The following is an 18457-nucleotide window of genomic DNA, read 5'->3' as shown; positions in this document are numbered from 1 at the left end:
GTCAGTTTTGCAAAAATATGTAATTCATCATCAAAATTCAGCAGGAAAAATAATAAATAAATCTGCAGAAATCACAATTTTCTCCAAGACCCTCAAGGGTCATTTCTTGATGGACACTTTTATGCTCTCCGCCTTCCACTTGCTGCTCTGCTTGGGATGGAGTTTATATGCGCGCATGGTGGGAGAGAAAAAGAGAAAAGACGTTAGAATATTTGGTAAAGAACATTCACATTTTTATGCATTCTTCTATTAACGAAAAGGGGAGGAAATTCAGATGGCCGTTCTTGGAATTTTCATGAGAAATTCAATCGATGAACATTCATCATTATTATTGAGATTGAGAATCAAATTAAATCTATTTTGAGGATGTATTTGATAAGAATTTATTATATTAATCTTCTTTGAATAGAATTTAATTGAAAAAACAAAAGAATTTTAATTTTTTGAATATTTATTTTCTTAAAAATATAATTTAGATATTTTAGAAATTCATTTTCTTTTGAAGAAAAATCTTTAAAAGTCTTGAAATTCTTGATCTTTTCTTTTTTTTCTTGGAGGATCGATGATTCTAACCTCAAAACTTTGACCTTAATTTTTTCTCACAAGGAAAGTGTTTTCCAAGTTTTCTCTCGACAAACTTGAAGTAATTAAATTTCTCTAAGCATAAATGTAAAATTTATCGCGAAATATTAAACAGATTTTAATTCTTAGGCTATTGAAAAAAGTCAAATTGGCCACTTTGGCCAGCAAAATCCTCCAGGGTTAAATTTATTCTAAGAAATCGATTCTGTCAAAAATCTTTTATATAAGATTTATAGAATTGTAAGGAAAAATTGCAAGATTTTGACAGTTAGGAACCTTCTAAAAGATTTTTGGAAAAGTAAAGCCTCCGTTTTTTTTCTAAAACGATAGATTCTGATAAAAATCTTTTCTTTTCTAACAACTTAAAAGTTGTTGTAAGATTTTGACAGTTCGTTTTCATTCTTTTATCGTGATATAAAAAATGAAAAATACTTTTTTAAAAATTCTTTAGGAACCTTTCTAAACGATTTTGGAAAAGTAAAGCCTCCGTTTATTTTTTCTAAAATACGATTGATTCTAATAAAAATCTTTTTCTTTTCTATCAACTCAACCCTTGGATGATTTTGCTGGACACCGTGGCCAATTGGACTTTTTCCATTCGCCACAGAGCTAATATCTATTTAACATTCCGTGATAAATTCTACTCTGTAGATAAAAAAAATTCAATTATTTCAAGATCGCCGAAAGAAAACTTATAAGAAACCTTTTTCTTTATCAGAGAAAATTAAGGGCAAAATTTTGAGGTTAGAATCCTCGATCCTCCAAGTGTTAAAGGTTGTTGAAAGATTTTGACAGTTTATGTTGTTAAATCGTTCTATTGTCGTTTACTAGAATATTTATATGTATTAAATAGAATATTTAATAGAATTCTAGAATACTAGAATAATTAAAGAATTTATTGTTTCAGAAAATAGCCAGATAGATCTTTGAGCTCTGGAAAAGTAACAAAATATCAAAATCTTTTAAGATTTTTCCCAGAATACCAAAAATCTTTCAACTCACGAATTGTTAAAAAAAAGAAAAGATTTTTATCAAAATTTACCCCAAAATTTGAAAAAATCTTGGAATAATTTTCTGATTGTAAGAAAAGATAAAAGATTTCAACTTAAAAGATTTTTTTTATCAGAATCGACTCTAAATCTACTAAATCATCTAAACATTAAAAATATTTTTAAAAAATCTCTTTAAAATTATTTTTAATTTTTTATCCCTCAAAATAGATTCAATTCTAGAGTTAAAAATTAAATTTTTAATAAAAATTAAAAACTCACCAGATTTTCCAAGCAATTATCAGCGTAGAACCTTTCCGGAGATCCCTCTTGGAGGCTATTCCTCACTGCCAGGAGCTCTGATTTATCCTTTTGCGTCACAAGGCAGTCAATCACTGTCCTCATGGCTCCCACCTTCCTGGCCAACGTCAGTCTTCTCTGAGTATCGTCAATCTTTCCCAGGAATGTATTGAGAACCGCCACAGGAGCCTCAAGCTGATGCAGCCGGAGGATCACCCTGTCCAGGGGAATGTGAATGCAAAAGGCGGACTTTATGAAGGTTTTCTTCTCAAAGAGCCCATCGAGATCCTTCCAGGCTTTACTCCTTGCCCTCTCATTAAGGACAATCCACTCGAATTGTGAGGCACTTATTTGGTAGAGTTTGGCGAAATTGTAGGGATTCCCTGGCCCCGGGAGGGATTTATTGTCTGTCCATTTATACTTCTGGCACACGTGGTAGAGAGATTCGAGGGTGGGCTTGTCCAGGAGGGATTTATCTTCACCCAGCTGCCAATCGAGGAGGCTCAGCTGATCTGCGAGGAAGCGTGCATGGAAAGCAGAAGCTCCTGGCTGCAGGAAGTAATCACTGTGTACCTTTGCCAGCTTCCTTCGCTTCAAATCAACATTGGATGTTGTAACAGCCAGGCGATACTGAAGCATCTGCAAGGGAACGAGTTTGCTTTCAAAAATCCATCTGAATGTTTGAAACTTCCGGACTTACTGCTGCCTCGTGCTGCTTCCCCAGCATTGTCCACAAATCCACGCATTCGGGGATCTGTAGTCGTGTACTGAGGTAGTTTGTGTAGTGGTACACAGCTTCGGGGCGACTCTGCAGCAGCTGATGGAGGATCTTCCGCTTCAGCGTGCGATTGAGAAAGAGAACCACGTGGAGGATGGCGTTCCCATTCCCCGAAGCAATTGCCTCATCCAGCAGCTCTGTTTTCTGCACGAGACTCCTGTACGCCTCCAGGTTGACCTGCCGGCCGATCAGGAGACGCGCTACAATCACAGACGCCGGCGGGGGAGTACGTTCTTCCTGGAATTTCCGTCGCAAGAAGCGAAGTTCCTCTTCGGGGGAATTCCGAGGCACGCTCTCATGCCACGATTGTTCCTCGAGAACTGAGAAACTGATGCAGCTGTAGATGCGAGCTTTATGGCCACATGGGTGGCTGGATTACTCACTCATTTGGAGATCCTGCTCAGAGATGAGGAGATTCAGCGGGAAGTCACTTTGGGGGAAATCTTCGTAGCTCGCCTCGGAAATGTTGCTCACGTCGTCCTCGTCGAAATTGTACGCCTTACTCTCGGATTTATTCCAGTAATCCTCATCCTCACCCTGGGCGTTCATCCTGCACACCCAATGCCCGCGTCTGGACGCCTCGAGGTGCAAAAATGAAAAGAAATCTCGAGGAGCTGCGAAGAAACGTGGCAAGGTGGAAAAGGAAGGTAATGGGAACTGGAAGTTCTCAAATTCTTGGAAGTCTTCCATTGGAATAAGAAATGTCAAAACTGTCAAAAGGCTGGAAGTTCGGCAAGAAGAGAGAACTTCTCCCGGATTTTTTTTGGTGATAAAAATTATTTATTTAGGATTTTTAGTGAGATTTACTAAAATATTTTGCATAAAATTTGTAAGTTATGTTCTCTAATTATCCCTTAACTGGAAAACAATAAAATTTGTGAAAAAACTTTAAGAGTTTTTGAGAAAATCATTAATTTTCAAAGGACGTCTCAAACCAGGTTGATCAAGATTGTGAAATTAATTTCTTTTCAGGTGGAAAAAGTGCCAGAAGATGAGCCAACTACCGAGATTATCACGGGCAATGAGAGTATCCACTAGTCTGGATGTAAATAGAAATAATTTCCAAGATTCATCCACTTCATCCTCCCTTGGAAGGATCGTTGGGCAGGAATTGTGAGTCCTGAATTACTTCCCCCCACTTTTAGGGAATTTTAAGCAATAATTCAAACCTTTGTTGCAGAGAAATTACCTACAAGGATGTCACAAAGCACCTCCAGGCGTCGGGAGATGCAAAATCCGTTTCACATCTGCAGAATTTGTGGCGAAAAACGAAGGAACTTCTCGGGCCGGAAGAACCTCCGGAAGTCGTCAATGATGCCACCATGTACATCCTGAAGCTGCTCTTTGGGGAGACAAAAACATCAGTGATGCATGTGAATGAGATGAGGAGGATTTTTGGAGTCCTTTCCCATCAATCCGCTCAAAGTTTATTTGAGGTAAAAAAGAAATTCTCAAAACTTCCCTTTGAGTTCCTTTTGTGATTTAGGCTGTTTTCTCCATCCTCTTTGCAGTTGGTGAAAGACTTGAGGGCTTCCCTGAAGGCAGAGAGTAAGAGCTTCCTTGAGGATGCCCTCGCAGATAAGCAGGAGAAGCTGTGGGGCTCCCAAATTACCTGCCAACTGCCCCAATTGGAGCAAATTGATGAGACGAATCTCAAGGAATTGTCCCCAAATGCTGCAGCTCCCTGCCTAGCTGTTCATGAGTTCTCCATGAACTATGATCAGTACGCTCCCAGTACGTCCACAGCTGTGAATGGAACAGCTTCCACGGAGAAGAAATTCACGAGGAATTGGCTGGCCAATCATGTTCCCTTTGACCTCGTGGAGTCCCTCGTGAACATGCTGAAGAGTCAAAAGTCCAGCGATGAGCTTCAGAATGAACTCTTTGACATGCTGGGCTTTGACAAGTTCGAAGCAATCCAGGAAATCCTCCAGAATCGTCAAGTTATCGTGAAAGTCATCGAGAGTGGGGACAAAAGGCTTCAGCTGAAGGAGAAAGCTCTTCAGCAGAAAGTTAACCGGCCACAGGTAAGTCCTGATCTTCCTTAAGAGCTTCCAGCATCTAAAAGGAACGCAAATCTCCTCCCCAGGTTGGCATTCAGGTGACAATTCAGTCAGAAAATGAGAAGCAAATGATGAAGCAACTCCGGAAGGATGAGCAGAAGCTGAAGAAGCTCGTTGCAAAGGCCGACAATGATGAGCTAAACATTCCAGATGAGATTGATCCAGTGAAATTGAGACTTCTGAGCCAACAGGCTCTGATGCAGGAAGCAAAATTCAATCCCCTCCTCCACGATCGGCCAAAGGTGAAGTTCTCAGCAAAACCCACCATCCCACGCTACCCAAATGTCTACGATTCCCAGTTGGAGGCCAAGAGTCATGTAGGCTTCGTAACAGGAGGGAAACTAATCCTCCCAGATAATGTTGAACGGAAGGATTCGAAGATGTTTGAAGAAGTCAGGATTCCAGCTGGTGATCCTCCCCCACTATCCGTTGGGAATACGCGCGTAAAAGTCGCCGAACTCGATGAGATCGGACAGATCGCCTTCCAAGGAACCAAGGAGCTAAATCGAATTCAGAGCGTTGTCTACCCCGTTGCCTATCACAGTAATGACAACTTGCTCGTTTGTGCTCCAACAGGAGCAGGAAAGACAAACGTAGCAATGCTGGCGATTGTTCACGCAATCAGGAATCACACAGCTGAAGGAATCATTGACAGGAGTTCCTTCAAAATCGTCTACGTAGCCCCAATGAAGGCGCTCGCAGCTGAAATGACGGAGAACTTCGGGAAGAGGCTCAAACCCCTCGGAATTTCCGTAAGAGAATTAACAGGAGACATGCAGCTAACAAAAGCCGAAATGGCTGCAACGCAGATGATTGTCACAACGCCTGAAAAGTGGGACGTTGTTACGAGGAAAGGAGCAGGAGATGTGGCAATGATTAGCCTTGTTAAACTCCTGATTATTGATGAAGTTCATCTGTTGCACGGAGAACGTGGTCCAGTTGTTGAAGCTCTCGTTGCACGAACGCTTCGTCTGGTTGAGTCTTCACAGTCTATGATCCGTATTGTTGGCTTGTCTGCAACACTTCCAAACTACATTGATGTAGCTCGATTCCTCCGTGTTAATCCAATGATTGGGCTTTTCTTCTTCGATTCACGCTTCAGGCCCATCCCCCTGAGTCAAGTCTTCATTGGCGTCAAGGCCATTAAACCGTTGCAACAGCTATCAGACATGGATCAAATCTGCTACGATAAATGCGTTGAGATGCTGAAGAAAGGGCATCAGGTGATGGTTTTTGTACACGCACGGAATGCCACAGTACGAACGGCTGTTGTTCTCAGAGAAATGGCCCAGCAGAAGCAACAGTTAGGAGTCTTTACGCCTGATGAGAGTCCCGAGTTTGGAGTTGCAAAGCGAACAATTGCCAAAAGTCGCAACAAGCAGCTTGTTGAGCTCTTCCACAACGGCCTAGCGATGCATCATGCAGGAATGCTGCGAACTGATCGATCCTTGGTTGAGAAGTACTTTGCTGAAGGCCACATCAGGGTACTGGTTTGTACAGCAACACTCGCTTGGGGTGTTAACCTGCCTGCTCATGCAGTTATCATCAAAGGAACGGAAATCTATGACTCTAAGCATGGAACCTTTATTGATTTGGGAATTCTCGATGTTCTGCAGATTTTTGGAAGAGCAGGAAGGCCACAGTTTGACAAGAGCGGCGTTGGGATGATCATTACAAGTCATGATAAACTGAACCACTATCTATCTCTTCTGACTAATCAATTCCCCATTGAATCTAACTTTATTCAGTGCCTGGCAGACAATCTGAATGCCGAAATAACTCTCGGAACGATTTCAAATGTAGACGAGGCAATAGAATGGCTCAGCTATACGTACCTGTTTGTCAGGATGCGCATCAATCCGCAGGTTTACGGAATGAACTACACGGATGTTCAGGCTGATTTTACGTTGGAGCGCAAACGAAGGGAACTCATTCATGCCGCAGCAATGGCGCTCGATAAAGCCCGGATGATTCGGTACAATACCCGCACAAATGATCTGAACATAACAGATCTAGGCAGGACTGCTAGTCACTTCTACATAAAGTACGACACAGTTGAAGTCTTCAATGAAATGATGCGGCAGACAATGACAGAAGCGGAGATTATTGAAATGATGTCTCATGCTCAGGAGTTCCAGCAATTGAAGGTGCGCGACGACGAAATGGATGAACTGGACAACCTAACTCATGAATACTGCGAAGTAGTCGTGAAGGGAGGAAGTGAGAATCTCCACGAGAAGGTTAACATCCTCATGCAGACTTTCCTTTCACGTGGTTTTGTTAAATCCTTCTCCCTCATCTCCGACATGTCGTACATTACGCAGAATGCCGTTCGCATAGCCAGAGCCTTGTTCACAATTGTTCTCCGTCAAAACAATCCAATCCTCGCTGGACGTCTTCTCATGATGAGCATAATGTTTGAGCGGCAAATGTGGGACTTTGAGACGCCGCTCCGACAATTCTACATCATTCCGCAGGATGTAATTGAGAAGATTGAGAGCCGCGGGCTGTCCATCTATGCTCTGCGTGAGATGGAGAGCAAGGAGATCGGAGATATGCTACGGAATCACAAATACGGTGCAATGGTACGCAGATGTGCAGAAGAATTCCCAATTTTGGAAGTTGATGCCACACTGCAGCCAATCACGAGGACTGTTTTACGGATCCGAATCTTCCTAACGGGCTGCTTCAAGTGGAATGATCGTGTTCATGGGAAATTTGCTGAATCCTTCTGGGTTTGGATTGAGGATCCCGAAAGTAACTTCATCTACCACTCAGAACTGTTCCAGTTGACAAAGAAGCAGGCTATATCGAAGGAACCGCAAGAGCTGGTGATGACGATCCCATTGAAAGATCCCCTTCCGCCGCAGTACTACATCCGTGTTACGAGTGATACATGGCTGGGAAGTCATCTCACCCACCCGCTCTCCTTCCAGCATTTAATCCTTCCGGAAATTCATCCACCGCACACAGAACTTCTCCCACTGCAACCACTGCCAGTTTCAGTCCTGAAGAATCCAAAGTATGAAGCTCTTTACGCTTTTAGTCACTTCAATCCGATTCAGACACAAATCTTCCACTGCCTCTACCATACGGACAATAATGTCCTGCTGGGTGCTCCAACAGGATCAGGAAAGACAATTGCAGCGGAAATTGCAATCTTTAGAGTTTTTGAGAAGCATCCTGGATCCAAAGTAGTCTACATTGCTCCGCTCAAGGCGCTCGTTAGGGAGAGAATTGAAGACTGGAAGGTGAGACTTGAGGCGAAGCTTGGGAAGAGAGTAGTCGAGCTAACAGGCGATGTAACGCCTGATATTCGAGCCATTCGAGATGTTCAGATTATCGTAACGACGCCTGAAAAATGGGACGGTATTAGTAGATCGTGGCAAACAAGAGACTACGTCAAGGATGTAGCATTGATTGTTATTGATGAAATTCATCTTCTGGGTGAAGATCGAGGTCCTGTCCTTGAAGTTATCGTCTCCCGTACGAACTTTATCTCAAATCACACGGAAAAGAATCTTCGGATTATTGGCTTGTCCACAGCTCTGGCAAATGCAAAAGATCTGGCAAATTGGTTGGGAATTCAGCAGATGGGTCTGTACAATTTCAAACCTTCCGTACGACCTGTTCCACTAACAGTTCACATCAGTGGCTACCCTGGGAAACACTACTGCCCACGCATGGCAACGATGAATCGTCCAACTTATCAAGCCATCAGGCAGTACTCACCCTGCACGCCTGCTCTGGTCTTTGTCTCCTCGCGAAGGCAAACGCGGTTAACGGCGCTTGATTTGATAGCCTTTCTTGCATCCGAAGACAATCCGAAACAATTCCTGCACACATCAGAGGAGGAAATGGAGCAAATCCTAATGAACATTCACGATCCAAACTTGAAGTTGACACTTGCATTTGGTATTGGACTGCATCATGCGGGACTTCAGGAGAAAGATCGAAAAACTTGCGAAGAACTCTTCTTGAATAGGAAGATTCAAGTTCTCGTTGCAACGGCCACCCTGGCATGGGGTGTCAATCTTCCGGCGCATTTGGTGGTGATCAAAGGGACGGAGTATTACGATGGGAAACAGAAGCGGTACGTTGATATGCCCATTACGGATGTACTGCAAATGATGGGAAGAGCAGGAAGGCCTCAGTTTGGAAATGAAGGCATAGCCGTTGTTCTTGTGCATGATATCAAGAAGAACTTCTACAAGAAATTCCTCTACGATCCATTCCCCGTTGAGTCGAGTCTTCACGGCGTTATTCCTGATCATGTGAATGCAGAAATTGTTGCTGGAACAGTTCAGACGAAGCAGAGCATCCTTGACTACTTGACGTGGACGTACTTCTTCAGGAGGCTTCTCCGGAATCCAACTTACTACAATTTGGATTCAATTGAACCTGAGGATGTTAATAGATACCTGACGAATATGGTGGAGAATGTTCTGACTACGTTGGAGTTGGCCGGTTGCGTTGAGTGGAATGACGATGATCGGTACGTCTATCCAACATCGCTCGGGAGGATTTCCTCCTTCTACTATCTCTCGCATAAGACAATGAGGCATTTTGCTGATAGCCTTGGACCAGAGCTTGGGTATGAAGAACTCCTGAGGATTATGTGTGACTCCTTTGAGTTTGATCAGCAACCGGTACGACACAATGAAGACAAGTACAACGAAGAGTTGGCAACTGTTTGCAGGCTACCTGTTCCAGCTTCAACGTGCGATTCACCCTACACGAAGACTTTCCTGCTCATGCAGGCTCATTTTGGGAGACTCCCACTACCCAATGCAGACTATCATACGGATACAAAGTCAGTTCTTGATCAGGTGATAAGGATACTGCAGGCAATGGTGGATGTTTGTGCGGAGAAAGGATGGCTCGCTTCGACGCTTCGTGTTCAGCAGCTGATGCAGTGCGTCATTCAAGCGAGATGGTTCGATGATTCCCCACTTACTTGCCTCCCTCACGTCGAGGAGCATCATCTGCCGCTCTTCCAGAAGATCAAAACTGATGCTCCAGAAATTATTCTACCCGTTCTTCGAGAACGCTTCGTTCGGAGTTTTGAACTTGTTGCATCGCCGCTCAGGGATGGATTCCTGGAAAGGGAAATTGAGGACATTCATCGTGTGCTGAAGGAACTCCCATTAATGAGTGTGAGACTGACAATTCAGGGACCACATTTAGATGATCCACGAGCAGATAGGGAGGTTAAACAGCCTCAGACAAGGCAGACGTGGTTGGAAGTTCATGCAGGGGAGGAGTACACGCTAACTGCGAACTTCCATCGAATGGGCGTGAAGCAGGGAAGCAGTGTGTACTGCCCGAAATTCCCCAAAGGCAAGGATGAAGGATGGTTCCTGACGCTGGGATGTCAGAAGGATTGTGAACTGATTGCTCTCAAGAGAGCCGGCTTCAGGGGTTCCCGTTCAACGCAGTACCTCGTCTTTGATGCTCCACCGCAGCCAGGAAGGATCATCTACACCTTCTACCTCCTGTCAGACTGCCTTATGGGCCTTGATCAGCAATTTGACATCCAACTGGAAGTTCTTCCTGCCACAAGTGGGAAACAACAAGAGGACCAAGCTTTTGCTGAAAACTACGAAAGATATCTCAAGGAGAAGCTTTGAAAATGAACTTTATTCGTACTAAATCCTAATTTAAGGTCCTTCAATGGACTAGAGACATTTTTTTTGCAATTCAACTAGAGATCCTCCTGAAATTGGTCAGGATATGTGAAAGAATTCAATTCATTTGAAATAAAAAAAAAGGTGATTTCTGGTAGTTTTGGCGTTTTTTCTTCCTTCTTCCTTTAGTTCTTGCAAACCACAACGGTCCTCAGGGGCTATTTGGATCCTTGGAGAAGTTCCTCAATGATCTGATTGAGAGCAGCTGTGAATGCTTCGAAGGAGAATCTCTGTTCAACACGTTTCCTGCCCATTTGGCCCATTGTTTCAATGAGTTTTGGGTCCCGGAAGAGTTTCAGCATGGGCTTCATGAAGCCCTCAGGGGTTGGTTGGCACAGGAAGCCCGTATTCTCGTCCACAATTGACTCAGTGGGGCCTCCGCTGTTCACAGCAATCACTGGCTTTGTCATGTACATCCCCTCGAGGGGAACGATGCCAAAATGCTCATTCTCAGGGGTGTAGAGCAGCACGTGAGCAGTGTTGAGAAGCCAGAGCTTCGTTGAGTCCTTCGGGGAACGCAGGAAGGTGATTTTGTGTTGCAACTGGTAGCGTTTGGCCAATCCCTGAAGCTCCTGGAAATGCTCAACATTCTCCACAACGCGTGTGTCGTACCCACCGGCGAGGATCAGGTGCATCCGGTCGAATTCCGCCGCTGAGACGGATGCAGCGATATGCCGGAAGGTATCAATGGCCAGGGAGAGATTCTTCTTCCTCTCGAAGCGATTGATGGAGAGGAAGATGAAAGCTTTGCTGGGAATTTGCGCTGATACCTCATCCTCTGCTGGGGGTTGATTGAAGAATTCCGTATTGAGGGATGGGTAGAGAACATCCGGATCGAGGGTGAGACTCCGGAAGGTGCTCTTGAAGACTCTTTTTGTGAATTTACTATTCACCAGCACTCGATCCGCCTGCCCGGTGGTTCGTTCCTCGAGGAAGTTCAGTGGTGCTCGATAGATTCGCTTCAGTAGCCCCCCAGGGCGCGTCTGAAGCTGATCCGGAAAGTGGCAGTAGAAGAGGATGCGGGGGCTGTGCTTAGCAAAGCGCAAGATGGGAATTCCGAGGGAGATTTGGTCACAGAAGATTGCGTCAATTTGCTCATTTTGGGAAACAACAAGAACCGTATAGAATGCCGCATAGATCATCCGGAGGTAGGCACAGAAGGCGCTGAACTTCCCGAAGATACTCCTGGGCAGCCAATCACCAACAGTCTGTACGGAGATTGTGCCATTTCGCGTCTCCTCGAAGCAGTGAGTGTCATCGTGATGATTGGTCAGGAAGCTGACGACATGCCCCTGATTCTTCAATGCCAGCGCGGCATCCACGACAAGCCGCTCAGCTCCACCAATCCCCAAATCTGGATGCAGGAATAAAACTCTGACCATTTCCCTTTCCTTCCTAGCGATTCCTGCAATGAATTTTCACTCTTAATGTTATTCTCTTATTTTCAAATTATTCTTGCGTACTTTTTGCAGGAAAAATCGGGAAAAACCAGCCGGAAAATGCCCAAAAAATGCCAACAAATCAGGAAAATTTTATCAGCGAAATCAAAAACAATTCCCTGGAAATATTGGAAAGTGACAACTTTGACAATCAGCTGTTACGCGAGAAATAAACAAAAATTGCGTTAAAATTTTATTTTTGTGGCAAAATTCAATTTTATTAAAATGACTTCCGAGGATGACACAATAATTTGCAACGAGACAGCCAAACCACGTAAGATAAAGCCACAGAACATTGTAAATCGCCTCATTGAGAGGGAAACATGGGGCTTCCGGAGGCCAGGAAGTAATATCTACAATGTGAAGAAGTTCTACCAGAATATCTTCCCAAATCTAACTGTTGTGAATGTCGAGAAGCCCGCGTGTTTCCTCCGGAAGTTCACGCCCGACGGGAAGTACCTCATTGCATTCTCCTTCGATCAGACTTCGTTGGAAATCTACAAATATCAGGGAGTCACATCCGCACTGTCCCTGACGTACTCCTGGGAATCCGACATAATCCCCAATTCGGAGTCTGGAGTGCCAAATCTCGTGCGACACATGATCTTCGATAAGCTGTTCAAGCTGAAACACGTTGTGAATATGACGTGTCCCTACAAACAGCTAAATCGTGAATGCAGCCTGTTCACGAACGACGGGCGCTACGTGATTGTCGGGGCTGCCACATTCATCCCCGAGGATCGGCCGTACTTCTATGAAATGTACAGAAACAATGAATCCCTCACGCCGACGCAGAGGTGCCTCCTTGAGGACTACACCCTGTACGTGGTGGACCTCCACAATGGGGTCCTGTCGGACTTTCGGGACTTCAAAGTGGACAAAATCTTCCTGTCACACAATCAGGGACTCTACCTGTACAACACCACACTAGCCGTGCTCTCCGTCCAGCATCAGCTAATCCACATCTTCGAAATTCATCGCGGGAAGCTCTACCGGCTCCGGACGATCGGAAGATTCTGCTCAGAACCTTCTCCATATCCACCCCCAATTTATTCGCCGCGCGATAATCGTTCGGAGCCACCAGCTTTCAGGGAAGTCACCATCAATACGCTCAAGCACAGACTCCTTGTTTTCCTCTATAGGCGCGCAAAGCACCTGCACGATCACTTCGGGGACAAGCTGGCTCTCCGGAAGTTCTATCAGCACTTTGATCATGTGAGTCATTCTCTTCATTCTTTATTAGTTTTTTTTTAATCCATTTTTAATTTTTCAAAGATTTCGTTATTTGAAAAAAATATTCTGGATAAGGCAGAATTCTCTGTGATTTTTGTGATTCTTTTGAATCCCATTTTATTATGCGATAAAGATGATTTATTAGCAATTGTCTTACCCCATTAGTTCTCGCCCCTAGATCCCCTTGCAATTTTCTAAATATTTTTAAATAGTCAAAGAGGATTCGTTGACTGGATCTGAGAACTATTTTTGTAGCATTTTTCGGACTTTTTGTTCTTGAGATATTCAACTGCCGGAAAAAAATCTATTTTGACCTCTAACGGATGTCCTGAAAAGGATCATGTCGAATTATTTTGTATATTCCCGGAGCTACAATTGTGCCAAATAAGATTTCATTGTAGAAATATTTAAAAATTTTCATAATTTTCCACAGTTTCACTCCCGGAATTTACCACAAAAACTCCCGGACAGAAAATTCAACCAAAAAATTGTAGAGGTTATTAAATTTCAGTAAAAACGTATCATTTTTCCAATATATCTCATTTCCCATGATCGAATGTTAATCTAGGATAACTATAGAATCTAAAATGTAACACCCGGCCAGAATTTGAAAAGAATTTCAGGGATGATCAAGAAATTTTGGAAACTCTCCATGAACGAAATGGCCAAAATGTGAGAATTTCAAATAATTTTGTTTGAGCACAAAAAAAATTTTTCAAAAGTGAAAATACTGAATTCTTATCAGTATTTGGCCTTTAACCCTTTAACGTCCAACGTGAAACATAAAAACATTGAAACATGCGCTCTTTTATCGCGATTTTTATTCTATGAATTTTTTTAGAAGACTTTTCTCACTCAAAACGTCTTCTTTGACCCCTTATGCGTGAATTTGATGCATTTGTAACATGGAAAAACAATTACATTCATAAATAATTGAAAAAATAAAATGTTTCACGTTTGGGTCAGCGTATGACCCAAAAAACCTTAAAGGGTTAACAAGAGTGCAAGCAAATTTCTAATTTTTCGTTTCAAAATTGGCTCTAAAACCGCTCTTGAAAGCCCCCGAGTTTCCAAAATTTCGAGACAATCCCTTAATTCAGGAAAATTCAAGAAAACTATCAATTTTTTGCTTAGAAAATTGCGCCTGGGTCCTTAATGGGTTAGAGGAGTTTATTCAATTATATATACAATACAAGTAAAAGTCAATCATAACGCGTCCAGTTATTAGAGTTGGTATACCACAACGCGGATGGGTCATTCTATGCGTTGTAATTTAATTTGTAAGTAGGATTAGTAGGCAAAGTTGATTTTTTTATGAAATTCATCAATTCGAAAGACAAAAATGGTTATATCTCAAGTTCCACAAGACCTACAAAAATTTCGAGACTAGTTCTGGAAAGGTATTGAAATAAGCTATAATCTGTCATATATTTCAATAATTTTCAAGGTCACCTCCAGAATACAAAATGGCGGATTTTTGTTCAACAAAAACAGTTTTTTGCACTTTTCGTTCTGAAGGAATGGTCCTAGAGGTTTTTGATGTTCCAGAAAGTTGTAGAGTTTTGCAAAACCTTTAATTTGATACCAAATTGAGCAAAATCGGACAAGCGGTTCAAGAGATATGGCTCTTAGAACTTTTCAAATTTAAGAATTTTTCAAATGGCCATATCTTCTAAACGGCGACATAGATTTTCTTCATTTTCGGACTGGTGCAAGATTATTAGTCCTGCTACAACATATCAAAAATTCAAGGAAATCTATGATGGGGATTCGCAGATATAGCTCCTTAAAGTTAGGCAATTTTTGTTTTTGTTTTTAGCGCCTCTTGCGGATGTTTTTAAAACTTGAAATGTTCTAAACAGTTGTAGGGCTTCTTGAAACCTTTCATTTGATACCAAGATGATCAAAATCGGTCAAGCCGTTCTCGAGTTATATCGAAAAAACACTTTTTGCTTTAGGCCGCCATATTTGCTAAACCGCTTGACCGATTTTCAAGTATGATTTGTTTATGAAAACATCTCACTGAGCTCTACAACATACTAAAATTTCAGATCTCTAGCTGTAAGGGAAGTGGTTGACGGTATTTCAAAATGGCGGACGGCGGCCATCTTGGATTTTGAAAATGCGAAAAAATGAAATTTTACACCCACATTTCTATAGAAAACTTCAAACCGGAAGTCTCTATCTGTTACCGTTTTCGAGCTATAAGGCGAAATGTGGAGTCCAGGCCGGCAGGCCGGCCGGATCAAAAATTTTCCACCACCATTTTCGTAATGTGGGATGTCTAAAACGTGCTCATACCAAGTTTGAGCCCGATCTGAGGTGGTCGGTTTTTCCGATGATTACAATACTTGGTATGCCACGATTGTGGTATACCAACTAATTACCAAATAAATATACAATTTTTCATGTTAAATAAAAACCAGAAAATTACTCATTTTTTTGTACCTTTAACACTTTGGAGGACATGAATTTTTAACCTCAAACTTAGATCTTAATTTTCTATTATAAAAAAAACGTTTTTCCAGATTTTCTTTTTAGACATTTGTAGTATTTAAAGTCGCCTACACATACATGTAGAAGTTATCAAGATAAGTTGGATATATTTTAATTTGTGACGGTTTAAAAAAAAAGTCGAATTGGCAGCGATTACCAGTTTTGTCCTCCAAGTGTTAAATGTTACAAAAAAAAATCGCGACAATGTTTTGTCGATGAGTTTGTTGGATATAACCTTGAATAGGCTTCTTTTAAGTTATTTTACGATATTATTTTTGTATTCTTTGTTCGTATTGGCCCAGAAAATTAATAAGAACTTCTGGAATTTCATGGTTAAGACGTTCGGGGTTGATTATCCTTTCAAAAACTTCTAAATTCGATAAAAATATTTATTTTCAAAAAGGAAAGGAAATATAAATTATTTGTTTAATAAATTACAATAGCTGTCATTTCACATTTTAAAGGAACTTTCTAAAGGACTCTTTTCAGGATCTTACCGGACAAATTCAATTATGAATTTATTAAAAATGAAATTCTTGGTCATCCCGTAGTACCGACAGCTGAGGATGTGGAAGATGCAATTGCTGGATGATGATCATTTATTGATCAAGTATTCCAGCGAGGAGGTTGTGACGCTGAAGCACGCCGAGCCGAGTAGTCAGCCGTGTTTCTTTGTCATTTACAACATTTGGGAGACGAGTGTGTTGGCTGTGTATGACAATGCGTCCGAGGAGCTGCTGTACCTCTTTGAGAACTTCTGCGATCACTTCCGCAATGCCAAATCCAATTCCGGATTCCAATATACGGCATCTCCGTCCAATAATATGTACGCTAAGCTCATTCAGCAGCGTTTCCAGCAGACCATCATGAATGCAAAGGGTGGTGGGAAGGTGGAGGCAACAAAGCGAATCCTCGCGCAGCTTCCAATCAGTTCTCAAAGCTTCAGCAGCTCCCCGTACCTTGATCTATCGCTCTACAGCTACGACGATAAGCTGGTGTCTGTGATGGAGAGACCAAAGGCGTGCACAGAGTACCCAATCAGGTACAGAGAAAAAGCTCACTGAAGCTTTATTTGAAGGACTTTTATTAATTTTCTATTTTTTTTTGTTTCAAAAGATTCTTTGCGCGAGATTCTGGTTTCCTAAAGTTCAGGATATTTCCGGGATTGCAGGGAAAGTACCTCCAGCCATCGTCTCGTCACCTCGTAGCCTTCACCTTCCACCCCACGGATCCCTTTGCAATCAGCGTCCAACGAATAAATACAGATTATATCGTCAATTTTCACATCCGGAACGCAACTTAGGAAACAATAAAAATTGACGTTTTTTAGCGAAAGATTTTCATTTTTTTTTTACCTGCCAGGTGTTTTAATTTAGCGTTAATTTTCAATTTCTGAGCGATCGACGATCTTTGAACTCTTTTTCAGTGCTTTTCTGCTAATCTCTGTGTGAGAGCCATGTGGGTCGGTCAATGAACCACATCATTTTATCGCCTATCAATGAATAATTCATTTCTATGCAAAAAAAAAACATGTTTAAATATTTGCTTAGAAAAAGTATGATTCTTTTTGAATTTTCTCTGCTGGCCTAAGAATAGGGAAGACTGGGGCTAAATTATCTTTTAGGAAGTTATAAAGTTGTTTTTAGAGAGTAAAAAAATGATTTCTATTTATTCAATTTATTGGAATTACTCCCTTTAGAAAAATATTTTTTTTGATCAATTTAATCATAATAACATGTTTTAACACTTGGAGGACAAAACTGGTAGGGGAGACCGGGGTAAAAATAGTCATTTTCGAATTTTCAAATGCCAATTTCTCCGAAGTTATTAATCGGAAAAATCGGAAAAAATTCTGGTGGAAAGCCCTACCAACCTATAATTTTTGACAGTAATTTGGAGGTTATGCGATCAGTACTTTAGGAGTTAAAAATGAAAATAGATTTTTGGCCCATTTCCCAAACTTTTGCGTATTGAGAAAAACGCGTTTTCCGAAGTTTTCCTTCAGCAATTTTCCAATCTGATAATTTTTCTCACTAGCTGGGTTACTACAGAAAACATTGCCAAGGTGTATTTTTCACTAACTTTTAATGATTTTTCTGTACAATTATTTAAATCAAAACATACCCCTTGGGGTAGATCGGGTCATCCCATGTAAATCATATGGGAGATCGAAATTTTTGGCATATTTTCTATCCATTTGTTGCAAAATGGAGTGTTTTAGAAAATCGCAAAATTCTCTGTTTTAGTGCGTATAAAAGTGAAATTCCTTGTCGCGAATCAAAAGATGAGAAGTTTAGTTATCAACTACTATCAATCTCTCAGGTGGAAAATCATTGGAAATGCCGGAAAATTCGACCGACTTTATTTAGCCAACTGGTGACTATATTTACCCGCCGCGTTTAAAAATAGTCAGAAGCGGAAGGGTTTAGGAAAAGCTCGAAAACTCATATTTCCCGTGGAGATAGAGAAAAGTGGTCTGAGACAAAGTTGTAGGCCAGAAAATTTCCTATAAGAATGACCTATCGAGGAAATTTTCTTGCCCTTGGGGAATCCTGCAGATAAGGATTTATGCAAATTGACTATTTTTACCCCGGTCTCCCCTAATCGCTACCAATTTGACTTTTTTTTTAAACAGCCAAAGATTAAAATCTATCGAGCTTATCTTGATAAATAATCTATTTCCGGGTTCTTCGTTGGCAGTTGAAACTTCTTACCCAAAGAAACTCAGAATCTTCCCCGCTCGGAGCATTCTTCAGTGGTCGATGCGAGTCCGAAAGCTCTGGGAAGATTCTGAGTTTCGTTGGGTAAGAAGTTTCAACTGCCGACGAAGAACCCGGAAATAAATTATTGATGAAAACGTCGGAAAAACTACATTTATCTTGACAAATTC

General features: G+C 41.7%; 4 protein-coding genes across 5 annotated transcripts; 2 read left to right on the top strand and 2 right to left on the bottom strand.

Moving 5' to 3' along the window:
• Position 1: 1 nt before the first annotated feature.
• Positions 2-3299, bottom strand: LOC129787745 (vacuolar protein sorting-associated protein 16B). Of its 2 annotated transcripts, none has more exons than XM_055823499.1 (4): positions 3033-3299; positions 2572-2969; positions 1854-2510; positions 2-150 (listed from the first exon to the last, which is right to left on the bottom strand). In XM_055823499.1, the coding sequence occupies exons 1-4, from the start codon at positions 3196-3198 to the stop codon at positions 100-102; spliced, it is 1272 nt and encodes a 423-aa protein (XP_055679474.1). In that variant the 5' UTR covers positions 3199-3299; the 3' UTR covers positions 2-99. The 2 variants fall into 2 exon arrangements, with proteins under 2 accessions (XP_055679474.1, XP_055679482.1); XM_055823507.1 differs by having other exon boundaries at positions 2-147.
• Positions 3300-3362: 63 nt separating this feature from the next.
• Positions 3363-10496, top strand: LOC129787359 (activating signal cointegrator 1 complex subunit 3). The gene is made up of 5 exons (XM_055822900.1): positions 3363-3478; positions 3622-3762; positions 3830-4085; positions 4161-4676; positions 4739-10496. The coding sequence occupies exons 2-5, from the start codon at positions 3641-3643 to the stop codon at positions 10340-10342; spliced, it is 6498 nt and encodes a 2165-aa protein (XP_055678875.1). The 5' UTR covers positions 3363-3478; positions 3622-3640; the 3' UTR covers positions 10343-10496.
• Positions 10333-11968, bottom strand: LOC129787805 (alpha-1,3/1,6-mannosyltransferase ALG2). Its single transcript, XM_055823599.1, has 2 exons — positions 11863-11968; positions 10333-11804 (listed from the first exon to the last, which is right to left on the bottom strand). The coding sequence occupies exon 2, from the start codon at positions 11779-11781 to the stop codon at positions 10558-10560; it is 1224 nt and encodes a 407-aa protein (XP_055679574.1). The 5' UTR covers positions 11782-11804; positions 11863-11968; the 3' UTR covers positions 10333-10557.
• Positions 11967-16902, top strand: LOC129787599 (DET1 homolog). The gene is made up of 3 exons (XM_055823319.1): positions 11967-13053; positions 16119-16609; positions 16684-16902. Exons 1-3 carry the CDS (start codon positions 12064-12066, stop codon positions 16868-16870), a joined length of 1668 nt encoding a protein of 555 aa, XP_055679294.1. The 5' UTR covers positions 11967-12063; the 3' UTR covers positions 16871-16902.
• Positions 16903-18457: the final 1555 nt, after the last annotated feature.

This window comes from Lutzomyia longipalpis, chromosome 1, assembly GCF_024334085.1.
Source record: "Lutzomyia longipalpis isolate SR_M1_2022 chromosome 1, ASM2433408v1".
NCBI classification, from domain to species: domain Eukaryota; kingdom Metazoa; phylum Arthropoda; class Insecta; order Diptera; family Psychodidae; genus Lutzomyia; species Lutzomyia longipalpis.
Note: the sequence above shows the minus strand (reverse complement) of the source record. Positions and strands in the feature narration are given on the sequence as shown.